The 21,656-nt window shown below is 43.5% G+C and overlaps 1 protein-coding gene across 1 annotated transcript in view; it reads right to left on the bottom strand.

Annotated features, from left to right (window-relative positions):
* Positions 1–21,656, bottom strand: part of ext1b (exostosin glycosyltransferase 1b) — an 87,263-nt gene that overhangs the window by 22,459 nt on the left and 43,148 nt on the right. Inside the window, exon 2 of the mRNA XM_088404428.1 lies at positions 1,026–1,119. Coding sequence (XP_088260554.1) covers positions 1,026–1,119 — 94 coding nt within the window. The remainder of the gene's footprint in view (positions 1–1,025; positions 1,120–21,656) is intronic.

Raw genomic sequence — 21,656 nt, 5'->3', positions numbered from 1 at the left:
CGCCAAGTTTTTTTTTTCCAAATATCATCTTTTGACCCCTGCTGTTTATGGGGAATAGATACCAAGCCAGCCCATGCATAGTGAAAATCCACATATACCGTATTTTCCGCACTATAAGGCGCACCTAAAAGCCTTATTTTTTTTAGAAAAAAGCTGATGTTGCGCCTTATAATCAAGTGCGCCTTATATATGGATCAATATTAAGTTTGGGATTCGTAGATGGGGAATGAAGTGATAAAGTAAGCTTTACCTGTTTAAGCTTTTGTTTGTTTACACTTGAACAAGGTTGCTCATATTGACATTGAGTTATTATGCTATTGAGAGTTATTATTGTTATTACTTTGAGTATTACTATATTGCAATTGAAAACATTTTAAAATATGTCATTAATTGTGGGTGCATCTTATAATCCAGTGCGCCTTATATATGAAAAAAGTTTTAAAGCATGTCATTAATTGAGGGTGCGCCTTATAATCCGGTGCGCCTTATAGTGCGGAAAATCCGGTAGTTCAAAGCTATTGAAAATAGTCGAGGGAAAAAAAAAACATTTACTTCATCATAATTCTTAATAATCGTCTGATCAATCAGTAATTGGTATTTTTTTTTTTGCCAAAAATCTCCATCAGCCAACAATAAAATGCAATACTGAATACAAAAATAAATAAATACAAATATTTTAGCTGACACTGCACTACAATATTCTTGTGTCAAATACAGCATGTAGGAAAATGCTCTAAAACACCAAGGTGTTGCTTTTCAGTCCCTGAGCGCAGAACGCTCTTAAAGTAGCCCTGAATTCATTTCTCTAATAGCCAGAAAAAGCGTTGGATTTATAATTAATAGGGGGAAAACATTTTTCCGATACTAGCCCATCCATCAAAGTGAAGCAACAATTACGAGGCTTTCAAATGTTCTCAATTGCGGAACGGGTGAAAAGGAAGATTGTGGCTCGTGGGCATGGATTGACAGCGCGCTTTCTCCCGCGTGCTGACGTGGTCGTGCGAGTGCGTGCGGGAGCTGTTTACCTGCAGGGCCTCCAGAAAGCGAAACGAGCCCAGCCTCCTGCCTCGGGGTACCAGGCAAAAGGTGGAGTTATGGAGCATCTCTTTGTAGTCATACCTGCAGAGACACAACACGTAGGAGTGACGTGAGGTCAGATGTGAAAATCGTGTTAGCACTTCAAAACAACAGCCGCTGAATTTGGGCGAGGCGGAGTACATCCTGGACTGGTTCTCAGCCCATTTTTTTTTTTTTAAATACCGTATTTTTCGGACTTTAAGCCGCGGCTTTTTCCTCGTGGTTTGAGCCCTGCGGCTTATAGTCCAAAAATATGTCTAAATTGAAAAAGATTGCGTATAAAAGTTTTTGATGTGTAAATATGATATAAGGTATTCATGAATGTATGTATGAATTTTCTGCATTGCGTTTATACGTTTCCTAAAATAATCTAGCAATTAAACATTGGGAGACAGAAGAAGATGCTATCGAAGAATTGATTAAAAAAACTTCCATATAACATCTTTTTGTGCAATGTTTTTGTTATGACCTGCGGCTTATAGTCCAGCGCGGCTTATCCGTGACAAAAATTGTTTGTTTTTTTTGCTCAATTTTTGCTGCTGCGGCTTATAGTCCAGATAATACAGAAATTGATTTTTTTTTTTAAGGTCCTCTTTCATGTTTCCTTCTCAGTTTTTTTTCCTTTACGAAACACAAGCGTATACTGTCACTATTCCGATTACGTACTAAATGCTAACCATCACATACGTCGTGGAGTATCCTGCGAAGACCATTTGAGCGCACATAAGACGTTGTTGAAAGGACGTCCCGATTGTAACTAAGTGAAACATATCCTCCGCTCATTTCCCTTGCAACGCTCACTTCTCCTCATATCGCACGACAACACGCCGACTTCCACCTCCGCCCGCACCTCCCGGCGCATTGCTCAATCCCTCTATCTCCAAAAGCAGGGCCTTCCCACCCTCACCCTCTCTTGTCTCCGGCGAGGTGTGTCTTATTGCTCACCAAACAGGGTGATGGGCCCCGCCGGGGGTAATGAGCTGAGAGTGACACCTGCTTCCACCGCGCAGCTGCCTCGGAACGTGCGTGTATGTGTGTGTGCGCCGTTGAGGAATGCCGGGAAAACTGTCAAACTCGAGAATAACGATGTGTATCAACCCATATGTTGATATGAATACCTCAAAACAATATTTTTGGAAAATATCCTGCAGGAATGTCTTTCAAGGTTATGCAGTAAGAATTTAAAGGGAGAGCCTCCTGTGTTTTTTCTGTTACTGTCGGTATAAGATTCTATAAAGTGAAAGGAAATAAATTCGGATGGAAAAAAAAAAAGCAAATTGCTGGCGTTTTGTATGTTTTTTAAAAAAATACAGTGTCAGGCTGAAGTCGGTTGATCACAGATGTCTCCGTAGGTCATCCGCTCCAGGCGCAGCCCGCCCACCGAGCACAGGGATGCGTCCATCAACCTGCCATCTGTCTGGCAACTTTTTTCCACGTCTGCTCAGAGCCATCTCACATTCCACTCTTGGCAAAAAAAAACATTTTTTTAATTTTAATTCTTTTTTCGTTCAAATGGAAACTTATGGAAAGTGTTCAAAGACACCCTCTGGAAGTCAGCCAATGAGAGAAGCACTTTCCACAGGTTTTTAACAGTCAATCATTACAGAATGCAGGTTTACAGGATTTGTCCAACAAGCAAACTTTGCCACCGGTGTGATTACAGAGGTGTTCTTTAGCGCTAATCAAGTGCGGGGACATGACAAGGTGCGATAACAAGCCACCCTCATTTACACCTTCATGCACACCGCTCTGCAAAGCGCACCGAGATACGTTTGACACCATCACGCGATCCCCAAGAAGGAAAAGGCTTTTGCAGAACCCGTCCCACCCCTCCACTATTGCGTACGGCAATGTAAGTGCATTTGTACCAAATAGGGCTGCACCATTACGGCCAAAATAACAATCGTGATTATTTTGGTCAATATTGAAATCGCGATTATTCATCATGTCTATTTATTGGCCTTTTTATTTTTTTAAACAAGCAAACAAGGCTTCCGATTTATTCGAATTTTTCAAGGTCTCAATTGACAGTCGGCAAACAACGCCCCCTGGTGGTAGGATGGAAAAGTGCTTGACTTGTAATTTAAATAAAAAAGTGCTCGACTTTTTGAACGTTAATATCGCCGAGGACCAGCTTAATTGATCGTGGCATGGCGATTAGAATTCGATTAATTTTGCGGCCCTAGTACCAAATGAGAAAAAGCACTTCATATGAAGGCTGGGACCTGAATGTCGAGGGTCCAGGTGAAACTGCAGGTGGAGAGCCTAAAATAGGACGAGCCCCGCTGCGTAAATCCTCCTCGGCTTTACGGTCTTCCCGCCTGCCGCGGCCCCTTTCCTCATCCGTCTCCCACACTCTGCTGAATTCCAGTTCAAATAAGACGTCAGCCTTGTTTTACTTTGGCTCCATTTCCGGAGCTGTGTGACAACGGCGCCGTGGCCGTGTTTGTCCTTCAGGCCTTGTGGTGGCTGAAAGAAAACGAGCGCTCAGCCCCGGAGCTGTTAGCTGACCTTTCCGTTTTACTCACTGGTATGCGACAAAAGCGACCCTCGCTTCGGCATGACTCATTTACCGATCTGCGCCCCACCGGCTAGGGATGGTGATCGTGGCAGATAGTTGCAATGATTGATTGCTGAACATTCTGTCGATCGTGTGCCATTGATTGCTGGCTAATTGCCTCAACTGATACAAAACCCGAGGCGCTACCGTAGTTCTCCCTGTACATACGCTCATTTTTTTTTTTTTGCCAAGAGCAATACAGAGGACCCCCGGGTTACAGCGTCCCAAGCTTATGTTTTTTTCATGTTGCGATGTGGAATACTGAGATTTTTCGTCCCCACTTTACGGTATTTTCAACAAAAACAACTGTCATGACCCTAGGGGCTTGGCTGTATTTTGTGTCGTTTTGCAGGCGTTTTTAGGTAATTGCACTTATTTTCAATGCATCCATGCAACGTGTCACTACAATGCTGGTCTGCTATTGGTCGGCCTCACTCATTTCAAAACGGCGGAATGGTAAAGCTTTGTTCTTTCGCGAGTGGTTCCAAAAGCGTATTTATAGTGCATTTTACTGCTTAATTCAATGTTGAAAGGGTTAGCCATGGATCCCAAGATTGCTAGTGATGTTAAAGAGAGAAGTAAAAATATGATTTATACTGAAACGAAGCTGAAGATAATCAAGAAATATGATGCTAGCCTAGCCTAGGCGAATATGGGCATAAGCGCCACTCAAAGGTAAATAAATCCTTTTTACATTTTCTATTTATGATGTTTTCCGATTGATCTAAATGCTGGGACGTAGCCTAGCTCTATGCCAGTGCAACCACAATAAATAAGCATGTCGTTAAATTAATATACAGCTAGCAGTGATCATTGCAAGCTTAGCGTTATTATATTTTCTAGAAAATTAAATATCTCCAAAAGTATTTTATTTTAATAAAGGGGAGATCCACATTGAGGAGCAAGCCAAGATGTTTCTGGTGCCGGGCGGGTATCCGCCAGATGCTTAATTACCTCCTGTTGCTCGAACACGAAGCTTCTAAAGCGCCACCGGCTAATGTGGCGCCCGGCGAGCGGAGAGAAAGATCCAATTTGTTGCATATTAAGAGCGCTGGCGCAGATCACGCCCTCTCCCAGACCACTCACGCTCGTCCTAATTTGTTCTAAAGTGTTTGCGAGTGTGTAAGTACGTTCCAGTGTTGCACTTTTTTCCTTCATTTTGTGCTGGTGGTGTTTTATGATCTAAACAAATCTCAGCAGAAAAGCTCTTAGTCTGCGCATGTTTGGAATAAAAAGGCATTCGATTATCTCGGTGTTTGTAAATCTTGTAAAGGTTGTGAATAAATACAGATATCATCTTACGGCAGACGTGAGCGTCCGTCTTGTAAATAATTCCCAAACAGTCAAGATAAAGCAGATTCCAGCCGTAATTAAAAACGAGCTTCTTCCTCATTATGGAAGTTGAAGCATATTGTTGCGTGTTCACACGGGACCGGAACAGATGTGCGGGTTGAGTGAGCTTTTAGCTAAAAAAGTTTGTGGCGCGTGTTTATTTTTTTGTAAAGATAATGTTACCGTAATCTGTCTGAAATGCAGATTTTTTTTGCGTCCCTATGGATGTTGGTTTTGTATCCAGATTTCCCATTTTGGCTTTCCTATAAATGAATGGGGAACCTTTATTCACTTTTGGAGGCCTGCAACACGGAAATCTTTGAATTTCCAATTCTGTTTAAAGTTTCACTTCGTTTCATTTCCCTGCCACCAATGACCTGCTCAGGTGGGATTTTTTTTTAAGTGTTTCCAAACAAATATGAGTTCCGAGTTATAATTAACAGTATGTGCCATGCTGCGATGGATTATTGGGCAATTTAACGTACGAGCACTTCCTGTTTGTTTGACCTTGAATCCCACGCGCTGCCCACAAGCCACAACGATGCATCAGAGACTTTTTGATGCAGTCTGTGAGTGTGGTAGGCAGAACGTAACGACATTTTTTTTTTTTATTACTACTTGAAGACATATTATGGTTAATAGTTTGTATACAAATAGCGGCGTCCCTGTGGGCGGATTAGCACTGTAGCGTTAACTTTTGCTACCATTGTCGCTAAATTATTGACGCGGAGGTGAGCGAATTTGTGTTTTAATGCACGAAAACTGTGAACTAAGACATAATATAACCGGTTTTCTTCATTTCAACACGCTCAACATATTACTGGTCATTATACCTTAGGTCCGGATGCACGAGCAGCATTCCGCGTTCGCAATGACCTCTGCGGCACCGTACATTTGCCGTCATTAACAGTCATTAGTTACATTAAGCATGACTAAGACTTCTGCTTGGCCAACCAAATACGATTGATGCACTCAGACCATGACAACTCGGCAGGTCTCTCCATAAGCAAGCCCAATGTGATTACGCCTCCATTACGGGACGTTTGCCAAAATCAGGCTTCAGATTTCATAGGCGCTAGTTTAAAGAAAGCCCGCACATAATATTTATAAGCTTAGTAATAGGAATATCAGAAGATTAGATTAGAACAGGGGTGTCAATCTTATTTTTAGCGTGGGCCACGTTGTAGTTTCTGTCAGAGGGCCCGAATAAATCTAAAAATAGTCTAAAAAAGCATCCTTGACAGTCATTGCTAAAATTTTTACGTACCCCTGGATTTCTCTAATATCCTGAAAATTTAGGACTTAAAAATAGAAAAATGCGTCTAATGAACGCTGTTTTTGCTTGTTCACATCCTTACCTACTTTGAAATCAGAGGCCGGTAAAAACTGTTCAAAAGATAGATCTGGAACAGATTTGTTTTTTAAGACAATCTGCAAGTTTAGCTAGAAACTTGACATCAAATCAGCATTTGGTGGGCCACATAAAATGATGTGGCAGGCCGGTTTTTGGCCCCCGGGCCTTGAGTTTGACACCCGTGGATTAGAAAATCCATCTGTGACTGATCATTAATGATGCAACATAACTTTCACTCTTGGTCTAAGCAGCATAACATTCTTAACTTCTAAACTCACGGCATTCAGCTCTAGCCAAACACAAATAAACGCTTCCTCATATGAACGAAACGCTATTAGCATAATTAGCATGCTAGCCGAATACAACAATTTAAGTGCAGTACAGGACGTCACACACAAGCGTACACCTGCTCTGTAACACACAACTAATGTCCAAATTGAACGTTATAAGGAAATAATATCACCTTTTATCACATACACACAATCACAAATGTGCTAGAATGTGCGTTATGAGCAACTTTATCAAGTTATGTCGCGGACGAGGAAAAAAGGAAAACTACGGTGGGTCATTCACTTTAGACTAGTGTCGCGTTCACGGAATGCTCACAGCATGGGAAATTACAACATCGTCCACAAACAGCACATCGAACGAAACTACAAACATAAAAACAATGTGGGCTTTCTAACAGTAGCGGTTCATCATCAATGACGCTACACACCTCCCTAACAATGTCAATCAAAACCTCTTGGACAATACCGTTTTTCAACGCAGCTTTTGAATCGGAGCTCAACCACAAGTGATGTGTGTGAAGATATACAGCATTGTGCTTCAGGCACGCATTTGCTTATGTCAATGAGTATTTATAAAATAAGCAAAGGTGGGCTAATTTATGTGTCTATGTCTGATGTGCTCCACAGGTGCAGATACATAAATCTGTGAAACATCTGCCGGCAATTTTTAGGCTTTGGATATCTCTGTCGCAGACGACTAAAATGGCGCGTCGGTTATAAACTAACACATCTAAACACATTCGCTGCAGCTCAGGGTGAGGGACGGATGAGATTTTGAAGCCTTTGATTCGCTTTACCGCTCATCTAAATCTCGGAGATGAAAAGCGGAGCGTGTTGATATTGGCTATCAGCGGTTGAAAAGGTCATCACAAAGGCGTCGCAATTAAAAGGGTAAAACATCTTGGGGAAAAAGCCATTAACGCCAAGTGAAAGCTCGTAACGCGTTATCGCCGCAAAAAAAACGTAAGTGCCGCGGAACGAACGCATGGGAGATGTTTTCACTTGATAATCCGACACCGATGTACGCTCGTGTCCCATTCCTATAAATCCCTAAAGGTATCGTGGATTTTTTTTTTTCATTTGTGATGAGTGAACTTGATCTGGCGTTCACTTCAGGGGCCATTTTTACTGAACAGCTTTTTCCACAGATTCTTTTTCCACCTACATAGCTCGTTTTCCATCTTAGCGTTTTTGGAGAATTCCCCTCTCGCCCGCCGTGATATGAAGCCTTGTTACATTAATCTCATTTATTCGTGCAGGTACACACACGCTTTATGGAAAGTCCCGAGCCATCCGAGTCGCTTGGATGGGATGGGAAAGATTTTCCAAGATGGCCCAGTTATTCTGGGTAGTACCCATACAAGCGGCTCATCCATTTACACAAAGTTAATCGGTAGATGTCAGCAGGCTGTTTTTTCCCCTCCAGCCGGTCACCACGACTGATTCTGATCTACCTCACAAGTGAGAGTGAATATTGTACAAATAGCCTGATAACAAGAAGTCTTCCCGACATGATACTAATTCAGTCTGATGCCTTCATCCTTGCAATCTTTTCAATTTGTCCCTTCGCATTTATGCCGCTGACAACGGAAGGAGGCAAGTTTTCAGTTACGTTTAGCGTCTGTGTTGGACGTGATGTTGCCTTGCAAAAAGTCGGGGATTTTCTGATGCACAGCTGGGAAACAGGCATTGGGACGCCGTTTAAATTCGTGGACATTCTTAGACTCCTGGAAAAAGGGATTTAACTTAAATAAGATGTAAAAAACTGAATTCAAAGGATTTTTTTTAAATGTTGATCTCTACTGCAATGAATGCTCCACACCACCCCCTTTATTTTTACTAGTTTGCTTCCTCGTGCATAGAAAATTGGGATATTAATCGATTTAAAATAAAAAAAAAAAAATCAACCTTCATCTTGAAATAAGTTGAGATTTTGTTAAATGCTGTGCACAATGTTCAACAGAAAATAAGTGCAACTACCTAAAAACGCCTGCAGATGGAGACAAAACGACTCAAATGCAGCCAACACCCTAGGGTCATGACAGTTGTTTTTGTCACAAAGCCGGGAAAATACCATAAAGAGGTGACGAAAAAACTCAGTACCGTATTCCACATCGCAACAAGAAAAAAAAGTAAGCCGAGGACGCCGTAACACGGGGGTCCACTGTATTTCCCTTTTTTCCCAGCAATCTGGAATGTATGTAGCATAAAAGCCCCAAAAGGAGTACAGACATGAGGTCAATTTCAAGGGAAGTGAAACGCTACATACACGCATCCACAAAGATTTGGCAAATTTGTCTTTGCCTGCAGCTGGATGACTGCTCCTCCACATCAACAATCAGTCAGCACTCAAACACGTGTATTCGCACAAACACACTTCAATCGGTAATTGGCGCCTTGCTGTGTGATTTTGCAGATAAAGGGTCCGAGCTCAGTGGATGTTCGCTGGGGACCAGCTGTGCCTTCTTCTGCCGCACATCCAGATGGCCCTCGGGAAGCCTCGCTGTGCCTGTTAGTTCCGTGCATGGCTGTGTGTGTGTCTGCGCGTCCAAAAGTGTGAGGCCTTTTCAGATTTAGACATGTCGGCGCATGTTCGGCGGTGTCCTCTTTTAAAACGCAGACGCGTTTTGTCATTAGAGGAACTGAAAGCGAGGAGGCTTGGCGGACGCCCTGAGAGGTCTGACGCACTCATACCCAAGTGAACCAGATTGGTCCTGACCTGTGTAATGGAAAATAAGTATAACATTTGATTGTTCACTGACCACCTGGCTTTGTTTTTACAAAAACCCTTTCACCTCACATACATGGGAACACTCGACCTTGACATATAAGAGTCCCACGCCGACATATTGTATTTCATGGTTTTTGCCTCCCGTCTTGTTTTGATGACTTCACTCCTGTGTGAGCGAATAAGAATCTTTTACTTATCCCTGTACACTCTTTTGCAGACCACTTTGCTCTTCTGTTAAACTTGTGCAGCTTCAAATAAAAGAAACCCCAAAGGACAATTTGTTTTTCCAGACTACAGTAATCCCCACTACTTCACGGTTAATGGGGGGTGTCAACCCCCCGCTAAGTCTGAAAGATTTCTATGTACGCCCCAATATAGCCGCAGTAATCACAAACAATCCTTTTTTTAATATATTTTGCGTATTTTTTACTGTATTTTTAGCCGACATTAGCGGGTTAGCAACAACTAACAACAACTACTAACTATAAAGTGCAACCTCTACACAAACGAACACATAAACAGAATAAACACTCATGGCTTACTTATCATAGGCAGTAGCGTGCGTTATCAACATAAATGATAATAAACTATAAATATGAGCTTACGTTGTCATTCACTACGTCACCGTAACGAGCCGAATGACGTACAGAGAACGTAAAACAGGAAACGGAGAACGTAAAACAGGAAACTGAAATGCAATGCGACCCGACGAATTAAAAGCATGCATTTCAAAATAAGATAAAAAAAAAACTCTCACGCTTGAAGAATTGTTAACATAGTTATTAACTAATATTACTTATTTGATGAAAACAGGACTCTTTCCATTTTTGTGCATTTTTTAAATTATTTTTTATTTTGAAATTTTTTTAATTTTTCCTGGAAAAACCCGCCAAGTTTAAGTTTAAGTTTGCAGGTGAGCTGCAAATTTCCTGTCTGCTAACACATTCAAATGTATTCCCTCTGAAGACTCTTCAAATCAAAATGTAATCGCGTCCTAGAGCCAGCTGGGTCCCTCCGCACGGAGAGAAACGGAAAGCGCGTCGGCAGCAGCGCCTGGCATTGCGTGGCTTGTCATTTGCCGACATTTCCTCTTCGTAATGCTACCTTGCTGGAATTTAACGTCTGTAATATGACGGGACTATTTTCAGAACGGGGAAGCAACTGTTCATCATCTGTTTAACCAAGTGCCGGATCACCGGAGCAGATTAACTGTCGATCACTTGGCCGCCACACAGTTACATTTAGCACGCGCGTAGAACATCCCGTGCCACATAAAAAGTGTGAAATTCTGCTGTCGGACAAAGAAATGCGCATTGCGACATCGTTTGAGGTTAAAGTACCTCCTCGGATTGGGTAAATCAATGTAGGCCTACTCTCGATTTCGCCGAGGTAGAAATCTGACATAAGGGTGACGTGCGCCGCAAAGCGTTGATGTTATTCCAGAAAGCAATGGGCACATCGCAAAGTGACACTCACTCTGATTGGCTTTCAGCCAGGAAGTCCAATTTTGCCATGTTTAAAGTTACAAATAAAAAAAAAAAAGGCATTGTGTAGTAACTTAAACTCAGCAAAACCTTGATTTTACTTGTAGTGTATGTGACAGATAATGTTCATCAAGTGAATTTTGTTTTAATAACATTAAAGAAAAACGTTTCTGAAAAATTGTCCAGCGATTGGTCTGCCTGAATCACAGCCGTTTGAATGCCTCCTAGTGGACACGATGAGTTATTGCAGTCTAGTGCTTAGGGAGCACACACTAGATGTGGTGTACCGTTAGGTTATTCTGTCTTGAACTTGTTTGCTTAATTTTGAAGACTGTGAAGTTAGGATTTTGCCTTTTGTAGGCCAAACTGTACAGAGGTTTAATCATGTGTACTCATTTTTGTATGTACTTGAGTAGAAATGATGGGAGTTTTTTTGGGGGGGTTTTTTTGGGAAGGGGGCCAATGAATGTGTGACGGATGCCACAGCGCAATGTTCTAAAGCTTTTTCCTGGTTAGATGGTACCCTAAAAAAATATTTGGCAGGAACTAGACTAACTACAGCTAGTCTATAACGGAAGGACGCATTTTTGTTAGATGGTTGCGTGAAAACGCTTGTCAGCCGTACATAATCTTTACAACTTTTGAGAGTGAGTTTGACAACAGCATGACACTCAGCAGTACGTCAACCTCATGACATCGGGGAGCATCATGCAGTTGGAGGCCGTTTGGGCTGCGTGTGTGTGTGTGTAAGAGTGAGCCCGGAGAGGAGGGAGGAGGTACAGCTGTCAGTCAGAAGCAGAGAGGCGAGCAAAGCAATAGCGTACCCAGTGGGTTCATCAGTACCATGTGTCAGTCATAGCAAGAGATCACACTGATTGTCTGTCGGCACCCGTCTGAGAGCATGTGTGTGAGGGGGGGGGGGCGTGTTTGGAAATGTGTGAGTGTGAGAGAGAAAATGACAAGGGTAGGCTATGAGGGACAAGTATCTCGGGGAGAGGGATACAAAAGGACGGAAAAAATAATGAGAAAGCAAGAGAGCAGAATGTCTTCTATGATGCAATTATGATTCGCTTGATTTTTTTTGCGTCAATTATGCAAACATATTCGAGAGGCCCGTCAAATATTGATGGGCTCTTCAAACTTCTCACGCTGGATGTATTCAGATGACAAAAACTTAAAACCCGGACCCTCTCATAAATCATAAATAGATGTCAGCTGGAGGTCTACGTTCGAATTCAGTCAACACTCCCAGACTGGTGTCGGTCTCTTTGTGTGTGTCTGTATTTGTTGGCTTATTTGTGTGCGGCGGACTCGCATGTAGCTGTTTTCAGCCCTGAACTCTGACCTGTCATGTCCGCTTGAGCGTCCATGTGTGGCGGGTTTGTGCTAGCAGGACGGCTATGTTTTCAAATTCAGGACACATGTACTGTCTATATATATATATATATATGTGTGTGTGTGTGTAGGGGTAGCAAAACTCAATTCCATCACGACAATAAGACATTAAAATCTTTTAACGGTGGGTGTCATGCAAATGGATGGAATCAGCAACCTGATTTGTCGTGACGAACTAATGAGATTGGCCGCATACAGAGAGGATCATTTCTTAGTCGTCGGTATTTAATTTAAGTCAGTCTTCTTGATTTGAATAGGCTGTTTATGTAAACAGCTGGTCCCGACCTACAAAATAAAACTCCCCGATAGGCTACCCGCTAAGCGCCATTAGAAAACGTTCACGTAATTAGCGAGTGGGTTGAATGAGTTCAAAATTCTCCTTAATAACTGCGGACAGTAAAAAGTGACTCGGTATTGGTGTTCCATATACAGGGCTTGCAATAATCTTTACAAATAACGTTGATTGCATTAGTCTATGTTCAATAAACATTTCCTCACCCCGCGATTATAAAGACTCCGAATGGAGACGGAAATAAAGAAAAATGCTTTATGCCGGGCACAGGGACAGAAAATCAATGTAACATGTACTGTATGTTTCATAAATACATTAATGGCTATGCGCGCGTGATTGTCAACATTCCTTTGTGCGCACTGATGTCACTTCCATAAATAGCCCCGGCGGCTGCAACTGCTGCGCGGTGATCATATGACAAGACTCGCGGGCCAACATGTTCTTAAATGACGGAACCTCGGCTCCGGAGCGATTCGGGGTCAGAGATCACCCCATGGACCCGACCCTTAAAAACAAAAGGAAGGGCGGGGCTTTCCAGCGGGGGGGCTTGGAGTCCGGCTAGCTGGGGGTGCCCTGCTGTGTGTTAGCTTATCTGGGTCAGGGTGCAACCAGTGCGATGTCATGGCACGAGTCCGTGCCGGGGTTGGAACAACACGGCGGATAACGAGCGTCCCTTTTCGTGAGAGATAAGTGGCGAGATTTCGTCTTCGTGTCAGACCACATATGCTTGCGTGCGTTTGTGTACGCGGTAATGAACCCTGCGGGCCTCCCTCCGAGCGTGGCGCTTGGCTGGTGCGTGTGTGCGTCTTTGCGTGCCTGCGCGCGTGTGTCTGCGTGTAAAAGGAACAGCTGTTCTGCAGCACAACGCCGGGAGGTCAGGGAGAGACGTGGAGTAACTACAGCTGTGGCCCCGGGGCTGGTGAGAACTGTGGCTCCGACGTTGCGGGATAGCCAAGAAAAAGAGCGGATGAACGGGCAAAAACAAGACAAAAAGGCTTCAATTATAAAAAAAAAAGGGTCAAACCGAGGAGAAAGGTGAGGGAAAGGTGTAATAATTAAATAGAAAAAAAAAAACATTTGTCATGTGGAAACCTGCAGAAGAAAGGCTTTTTAGCCACAAGGTCATTGAAAAGACATAAGAGAGCATGCCTGTACGCCGAGGGCCCTTTTCCAAGCCACTTAACGCGCTAAGTAATGCTCTTAAACATGAATCACGCTTCTAAGCTCATAAACAACTTGACTTTGGTGGTGTATCAGCCCCCTGGACAAGATTCCGAGCAGTACTTGAATAAAAGACCCCATTGCCTGCATATAATGGGATAATTCCGAGAGATGGTTTTTGGGTGGATAACAACGCGCGATGGTGAAAGGCAAAACTTCGGCAGAGAGACAGCGTTCAAGCTAAGAACTGACGGCAAATATATCTGGAAGAATAAAAATAAAGCCAGTTTGAACTATTTCTCGTACCGGAGTTTTGCACACGGCATTAACATTAATTCGCTGAGAGAAAGAGCAGTCTCCTCCAAATGCTGAAAGGGCAAACATAATGTCATGCATCAATGGATCAAGACAAATGGTTTCTCGCCTGATTCAGTTTTGTATTGAGATTTTTCGCGCAACGGAGCACATTCCATCATTGACTGGCAACGCGGGGACATTGTCGTTACAAAACTTATCATTTTGGTAACTGACAAAACACGCGGAATGAGGTGGGTGAGTCAAAACAAAAAGGTACCAAAAAAAAAAAAGCGCATAAAAATCCAATGGGGAAAAAAAACAGTCAAAGATGTTCACCATTTTTTCAGACACACACAGATACATCCTTCCTATCTCAGCACTTTTGCAATCTCCAATCTAAGCATGTCGCTCCACTGGGACGCCGAGCAAGCGTCGCCCTTTCCCCAAAGCCATAACAATCTTAGCACTACCGCTGCTGCAGCGACCATCCGTGACAAACGGATCTCAGTCTGGAAAAAGCGTACATACAGCACTCGCTCATTTCTGCTGCTTCGATGTAAACTTTGGGCCTGATTTATACCCATCCAAACAGCACTGAAATAACTCGTGCCCATGCCAGTAAATGCAAATTGGAAAAGTTTTGCCATTTGGCACGACGCCATCTTGTGAATGGCTGAGAAGCTCCAAATGTGACCGAAAGCAATTCGGCTATGATCAATGCAACTCTGAATCTCCACCATGCCTTCGTTCAAAACACTACAGGCATACAATGTAGTATTTAGTCAAAAACTTCATACAAATCCACACTTTCTTCCAAAACCTCTCAAAGTCCGTATACACCCCACCCCCATCTAAAGAAACGATTTAACGAGCTTGCCTAACCATTTAATCGCACAGTAATGGATTTACCACAAGCTGAGATTGAAATTACCAGAACGATAAATGCTAATGGAAGCGCTACTCATAACAACAGCATCGCGCTTTAAAACCTCTAGCTAGGACACGGCGACTGCTTCCTCAACGCAAACCATTACAACATGCATGCAGCTTTTACTATTACTTCACGGTCTCAACGGTGACTCACAGTTTCTGTTCCTAAAACACTAAAACTAGGACATTGACTTCGATGGAATTCGTAGAGTAGTAAATCCATGAATACCACGATCCTTACGTTCATATCGGTGTTTGAAAAACATTCATTTGACTGCAAACTAAATAATGTCATTTACAAGGCTGAAAATGATTATTTATAGCTCTAATTTGATATAGTATGCATTCATTTTAGAGCGTTTGCACAGAACATCTCAAAATGCACTTTTGTCAAGCGTCGCCTAATTATCTCTTCGTTAACAACGAGGCTGCATGGATGCATTAAAAAAACGTGTGCTTGAACAGGCCGGCATGGATGTCGGCAGGTGGGGGAAGAAAGCTTCCACGCTGTGATCTCACAACAGTCGTCACTTGTGGAAAGAACATCCCAAGTAAGACGACTAGCAAATTATTTCCAAAGACCTCCATTTCAAGCAAATTGGATGGGTCCGAAGATAAGCACCCGCGAAAGACTAACGAGGGTGTTTGAACAGATGGACGAGGAGATATATGAGGATGTGCGGGTGTTAAATGGGAGGAGCTACTTGGCGTGTGGGATAGTGCCTTAAAATCGCGCCTTTGTAAAATTCACCTAAATCGAATAAAAAAAAAAATGAGGCGGGGGGGGTCGACTTGTACTCGGAGAAGTATGGTACATTTTTATATTGATGCGTAGCAAAGTTAAGTACCCGCATGTAAACTAACCCAAGCTAATTTGATATTCAGCAAAGCGCTTCTGTTTTGCGTGCGTGCCGGTACGTTTCATTCAACTTTCAAGGCGGTTTATCAGTGCGGTCATCGATACTGCCTCCCATCTTCAATATTAACCGGTTCATCTGGGCTTGGATTTCGAGCGAGATTTGCACATACACCACTCTCCTTCCTTCACTCGGAGAAGTTCAAAGGAGCCCCATAAAACATTTACAACACGGTTAAGCCCTCTTCTACCCCTCCAACCCTGTCAATCTGCTCCTCTGCTCTTTGCTTTGCATCCTCTCTCAGTCCTCGGTCTCTCTTCCGTGATTTTGTCAGAAGCTTGGACATCTCTCGGAGGCTTTTATTCCTCCTCCTCTTATCTCAGTAGATGACCTTGGGTTAAACACATTTAATTAGCGCACGCAGAACCCACACGCCCCCGTTCTACCGGCAGCTCAGAGACGAGCCCTCTGGTCCGAGCAACCCGTGCGGCGTGAGTTAGCATACCGTACGCGCGCAGGGGTCAGGTCGCAACACAATCCGAGAAACCAAAGTAGTAGATTATGTCACATTATGAAACACCGGTTGCAGTCACAATGAACATGCACTGACGACAGACCCGGTTAAAATTTTATTGCGTAGTATTACTACGCGTATAACAACAATACTACCAACTACTCCAAAACTACTCCAATCAAAAAATTCTGAAGTCAGAAAGTGTGCATTGACTAATTTTGGGGCCCTGTACAATGCAATCTCCAAAAATAAAAGTATTTGAGTTCCCATTTGCACAGGACTTGAGAAACAACATTTCCAGGGGTCAATCTGGGACTCAAATTACCTATTTAAAATAACACGAGCATTCAAATCCTAATTTGTCAGTTATGCCGTTCAACTTGTTACACACATTATGTTGTTAGGCTGGATAGTTTTCACTTTATAATTAGTAACACTACTACCAAAGTGTTTGCTATTGAAAAAAAAAAAACGCTTCAGGGTGTGTAGTGAACGACTGAGCCAAATGTCTTCAGATCAAAATGACATAAAAGTGATCAAAACAAAAGCAAAATACAAATATTGAAATTGGATTAAAACGACAAGGCGGAAAGTAAATGCAAAAAAAAAATGTATATTTTTGTTATTTTAGTAAAAAAAAAAAACATTTGTAATTGTTAATAATCTTGAAGTTGTGCAAATGCATAGAGTTTTACCATAGAATGGCAAGAAAGGACACAAAAGGTTACAAAACTGTAAAATTGGATGCCACGGGGAGAAACATACTTCTGTAATGTAGCATGTACACAGAAGGACCGCCTGCGATGAAGAAACAAACTAATGTACCGTAAAGGCAGCCCACTGTAAAGCTAATGGATTATAGTGGCGTTTTATTGGGTCTGATTGTAGTAAAACACTCCAGCGCACTCAAGACATGACTTTCAATGCTTGGGGAAATTCACCTTGTGGTAGGACCTAAGTAATAGAAGTCATATCGAGGTCTTACTTCACATTTGAACTCCATTGGCGCACTTTACCGAGACGCTGTTGTACTGGCGACAAACGGGCAAAATGAAAACGTTTGAATCGGTCTTCATAAACGTGCTCGATTAAAGACGGCTAACTCGCTTGGCTTGTGCTCATCTTGAGAGAAAGTGGAGCAATACGCTGAGAGTGAATATAGAGATGGGACCACCTTTGGGACTTGGCTAAAGTGAAAGCCTTTGAGGTAAACGCGGGCCTAATTACGGTACATGAAACACACAGGGAGTCCCGCAAGGCCGCCATTTCCTCCTTTCCTTTGAAATACGTTGGTGTCTCCTTCGCTTTCGTAAGGCCCGGTTGCCTTTGATGAATGCGGAATATTTGTTGCGGGACAAATATACAAAAGGGGCAGATTTTCTGAACAAGCCAGCCATGCTAACACTGTTAAGTTGCGCGGCAAATTGAGCCATTTGGAAGTTAAGGGAAATCTTGAAAGCAGTTTTTCACGACGTGATTTATGCTTGACTTAATAATAATCAACCTACGGCAGGATTTGTCATGTTTTGTTGGGATTTGTGGGCTTTCTGTTGTTGGTTGGTGTTGGGGGGGGCAGCACTGTTAGCGTCATTACATTGGCCAATCTGATTTGTGGACAACGGCCAATATAAGATGATGAAACATCAAAACGTGTCAAAAACGTCATCTGCCAACAAGAACAGTCCCTCTTAATTGTCTGCGGGGGAGTGCAAGTACGCAGGAAAGGAGAAGGGAATTAAGTTTCAATATTTGTGCACCGTGGTGCATTTTTATATATGAATATCTGAGGAACCATGTGGAATACTGGCCAGGGTTGATTCAAGTTTATTACGCAGCAGTCTGGCATAAAAAAATGGAAATTAGTTTTTTTTCCCTTCAGAATGCCTGAAATCCTTTTCTAGGCGCTGTATAATAAAACCAAATCTCAAAGTGACACAAAAGCTAAAATAAATAAATAAATAAATGTATTGCGGCAACTATTATCTTTAATAAGGTGTGTCAACTTTTCCATGAAACAGCTTGTGGAGGATGCACTACAAAGCAGCAGGAAATGTGATTATTGCAAAATAAAAAAGGTTCAGCGAGCTTTTGTCTCAGCGTACGCAAGAACCGTATTAAAGCTTGTGTGCTGACATCCGACTTCTTCCTCCCGAGCCTGGCTTTTTATAAAGCTCCGGGTCACATTTTCCGTGCATTGTTTGGGAATTCGGTACAGTGTTTGCGGCCCGATTCATGAGTCACCGTGTTCGGAAAAGAACAGACATTTGAGGAGAGGAACAATGCCTCTGTATGGGATTGGCGTACATCTCTAAACTGCAGAGAATGAACTCATCTTTGAATGGGGGCTTTTAAGTGAGCGATGCCAGCCTCCTCAGTCATGCTCATTACGGTTGAAATAGACCATATCGTTGCAGTAAATCCCAGTAATCAGACTACCTCGGCAGCTAAGCTTAATTGGCTCATCACTCAGCTGACGTTCACTCAATGCACATTAGAACAGACGTGGCTCCTGCCGTCAGGAAGCGGCACCTCGGATTCAGGAAGAGCGGCGCCGATTTCTTCTGGGCCAGCTCTTCACCTTCGGCGGGATCCTCAAGGGTGCGCGGGAGTTTATCTGCATGGGTTTTGACGTTCTTTCATTCGATCCGGGGGTTCGGCGGGTGGTGCTTCGGGAGTATGGGGGACCGAACGCCCTGACGTGGGCTCCTCGGTCCCCGTACCACCGATGTCAGGGTTTTGTCCACATTACCGGCAGTAAGTCAAATTGGGCTCCACGAAGGCTGCGCTTTGTCACAGATTCAGTTCATTACTTTTACTGATGGAATTTCTAGGCACAGCCGAGGCGTTGGGGGGGTCCGGTTGGGGGTCTCGGCATTGCATCTCTGCCATTTGCGGATGATGCGGTGCTGTTGGCCTCTTCAGAACGTGAAAAAAAACGGTTCTCGGCTGATTACAAAGCAACTGCGGTGAAGATCAGCACCTCCAAATCTGAGAGCTTCTGAGTGCCTTCTTTGGCTTGAGGATGAGGTCCTGCCCCAAGTGAAGAGGTTTAAGTATCTTGGGTCTTATTCACAAGTGTGGGGAGGATGGAATGGGAGCGTATTGGTGCAGAGTCTGCCGTGCTGCGGACTATGTAGCAGTCGATCTACGTTCCGGCCAACACCTACGATCATGTGCCGTGGGTCGTGACTGAAAGAACGAGACCTCGGATACAAGCGACCCAAATGGGTTTCCTCCAAAACTGGTGAAGTTTTTCAGGCATGCCCCACTTGGAGGAGCTCCTGGGGATGACCCAGGACAGGCTGGAAGGCTGGGAGTGCCTGCTGAGCTTCCCGGAGGAGCCGGACCAAACGATCGGGAAGAGTAAAGTCTGGCTTAAGTCTGGCCTTGCTCAAGATGCCGCACCCGCGACCCAACCTCGGATAAAGAGGTAGACAACGGATGGATGGCTTCTGACAAACACTTCATGAACATAAATATTGGGACATTGATTTATCAATCACAGGTTAGCCAAAGTTCGGAGAACATTATTTTCTATCCTAGCATGACTGTCTGGTCGTCAGAGGAACCATCAAATTCCGATGATGTTGTCTACAGGTATAAAACATCATTCTTTAAACAAGGCGACACTCAATCTGGGTAAGGCAGAGCGGAATAACAATGTTGTAGGCATCAAGGAGAATGTTATATTGCTCATGTTTTAACCATAGCTACAGAATATGGGAGGATTCCCAGTGGAAAATACTTTGTATTTGTTACAGCTTTGCTGTAAAACAAAGGGAAAAAAAGAAATGGAAAACCCCAATACGCTTGTGTTCACAGCAGGATTGGGGAGATTTTCAGAGCGTTTTAGATGAAGTCTGAGGTTCAGTTCATTTTTAATCAAGTCTAAAAACACACTAGGCCATTTGAACTGTGTTTTGGTTTGAGGCCTGCTATGAGTATGGCCCACCTTAACTTCCGTCACCAAACAACATATCCATCATATATCCACAAATGCAACATATCTATCCGAAACAATATCGGAATAAAAACGCTAAGTTGCATGAACCCGATTTTTGCGCTCAAGTTTATACGGCCATGTTGCAGAGAATTCAGGATCAAGTTTCATGACGGCAAAAAACACAATACGGGGAGCGGATGACTGAAATTGGAGCGCGCACGAGGAGAAATGAATAAACGCGCGTGACGGAATGCGATCGGACTCTTTTCGACTGCTGTGGGCCTCCTCGCGCCGTCCTCTGTGAGAAGCTCACATATCATGTCAGGTTTGCCTTTGACTGTGTTTGACAGTGGCTCTACAGAGGGTCCACTTTAAATGAAGACTCTCCTCCTGCTAGCACAGATCCAGATAAAGAAACGCTTTGAGGGGGATTCCTCAATCGGCGGGCCTCCGCTGAGCTGACATGGACGAATGGGTGCCTTTGTAGAGGGGCAGAGCAGGGCGCCGCGGTTAAAACGACGTCCAGAACAGAAAGAATGTAAACAGTTGAAACAAACGCAATCAGGCAACAGGACACAAGATCGATTGGGGGAGTCCTCTTGGGCCGTTAGTCCAGACGGCTGTACGACGCAATCCATCTCCTCCTGTATGATGCTGGCCCATACCAAGTACTGTATTTGGCATTGGTTTACAATGTCATACTTGACATGATGATCAAAGAGCACAAACATTTCCTGGTGCCGCCCGAGGGCAGATAGCTAAAGATACATTATCCTGACAGCACAAAGATCCAAGATGAGACGCGCAGCAGCTTCTGACAATTTTGAGATGTTCTGGGTTAGCTCAATGTAAGAACCCAACAATTTTGTAAAATATTTCGTATATCATCAGATCAGACAAACTTAACTGTGGGGTGGGGGGCTTCATTCAGGGCTACAATCGACCGTGAACACTTGAGCCTATCTATACGCCAATGCATACAAAATGTGTATGGACAAACCGCACCCATCTTAGGTCGAAACAACTCATGGAGTGAATTCGGTCGAAAGGAGAAAGAACAAATTAGAAGTTAAGAATAACTACGATACCGACGGACTGATGACAGACGGTCCATCCCTCCGCTGAATTCCATCTCTTACTTATCAAGCAGCCCTGATTTTTAATGAAACCCCCCGAGGCATGACACACAACCCTTGTGTTGACTGAAGCAAAACACACCCTCGGCTGTGCCGTGCTTTCCAAACAGGATGTTGTAATTGCCGCTCGTTACGCTGGCCTGTTTAACAGTCGGAGCGCCTCCCGGATTGTCGGGTTATCTTTTGACGTCGGCCGGCTGAGCGCCGCTCCTGCTCGGGTTAGCTTCGCAACACAATTGCGGGGAATATTCAACAGCCCTTTTTCTCCCTCTATAAGCTCCTCAAGAGTGTTTACTTATCAGC

Source organism: Hippichthys cyanospilos, chromosome 21 (genome assembly GCF_059441005.1).
Source record: "Hippichthys cyanospilos isolate Australia breed blue-spotted pipefish chromosome 21, RoL_Hcya_1.0, whole genome shotgun sequence".
NCBI lineage: Eukaryota > Metazoa > Chordata > Actinopteri > Syngnathiformes > Syngnathidae > Hippichthys > Hippichthys cyanospilos.
Note: the sequence above shows the minus strand (reverse complement) of the source record. Positions and strands in the feature narration are given on the sequence as shown.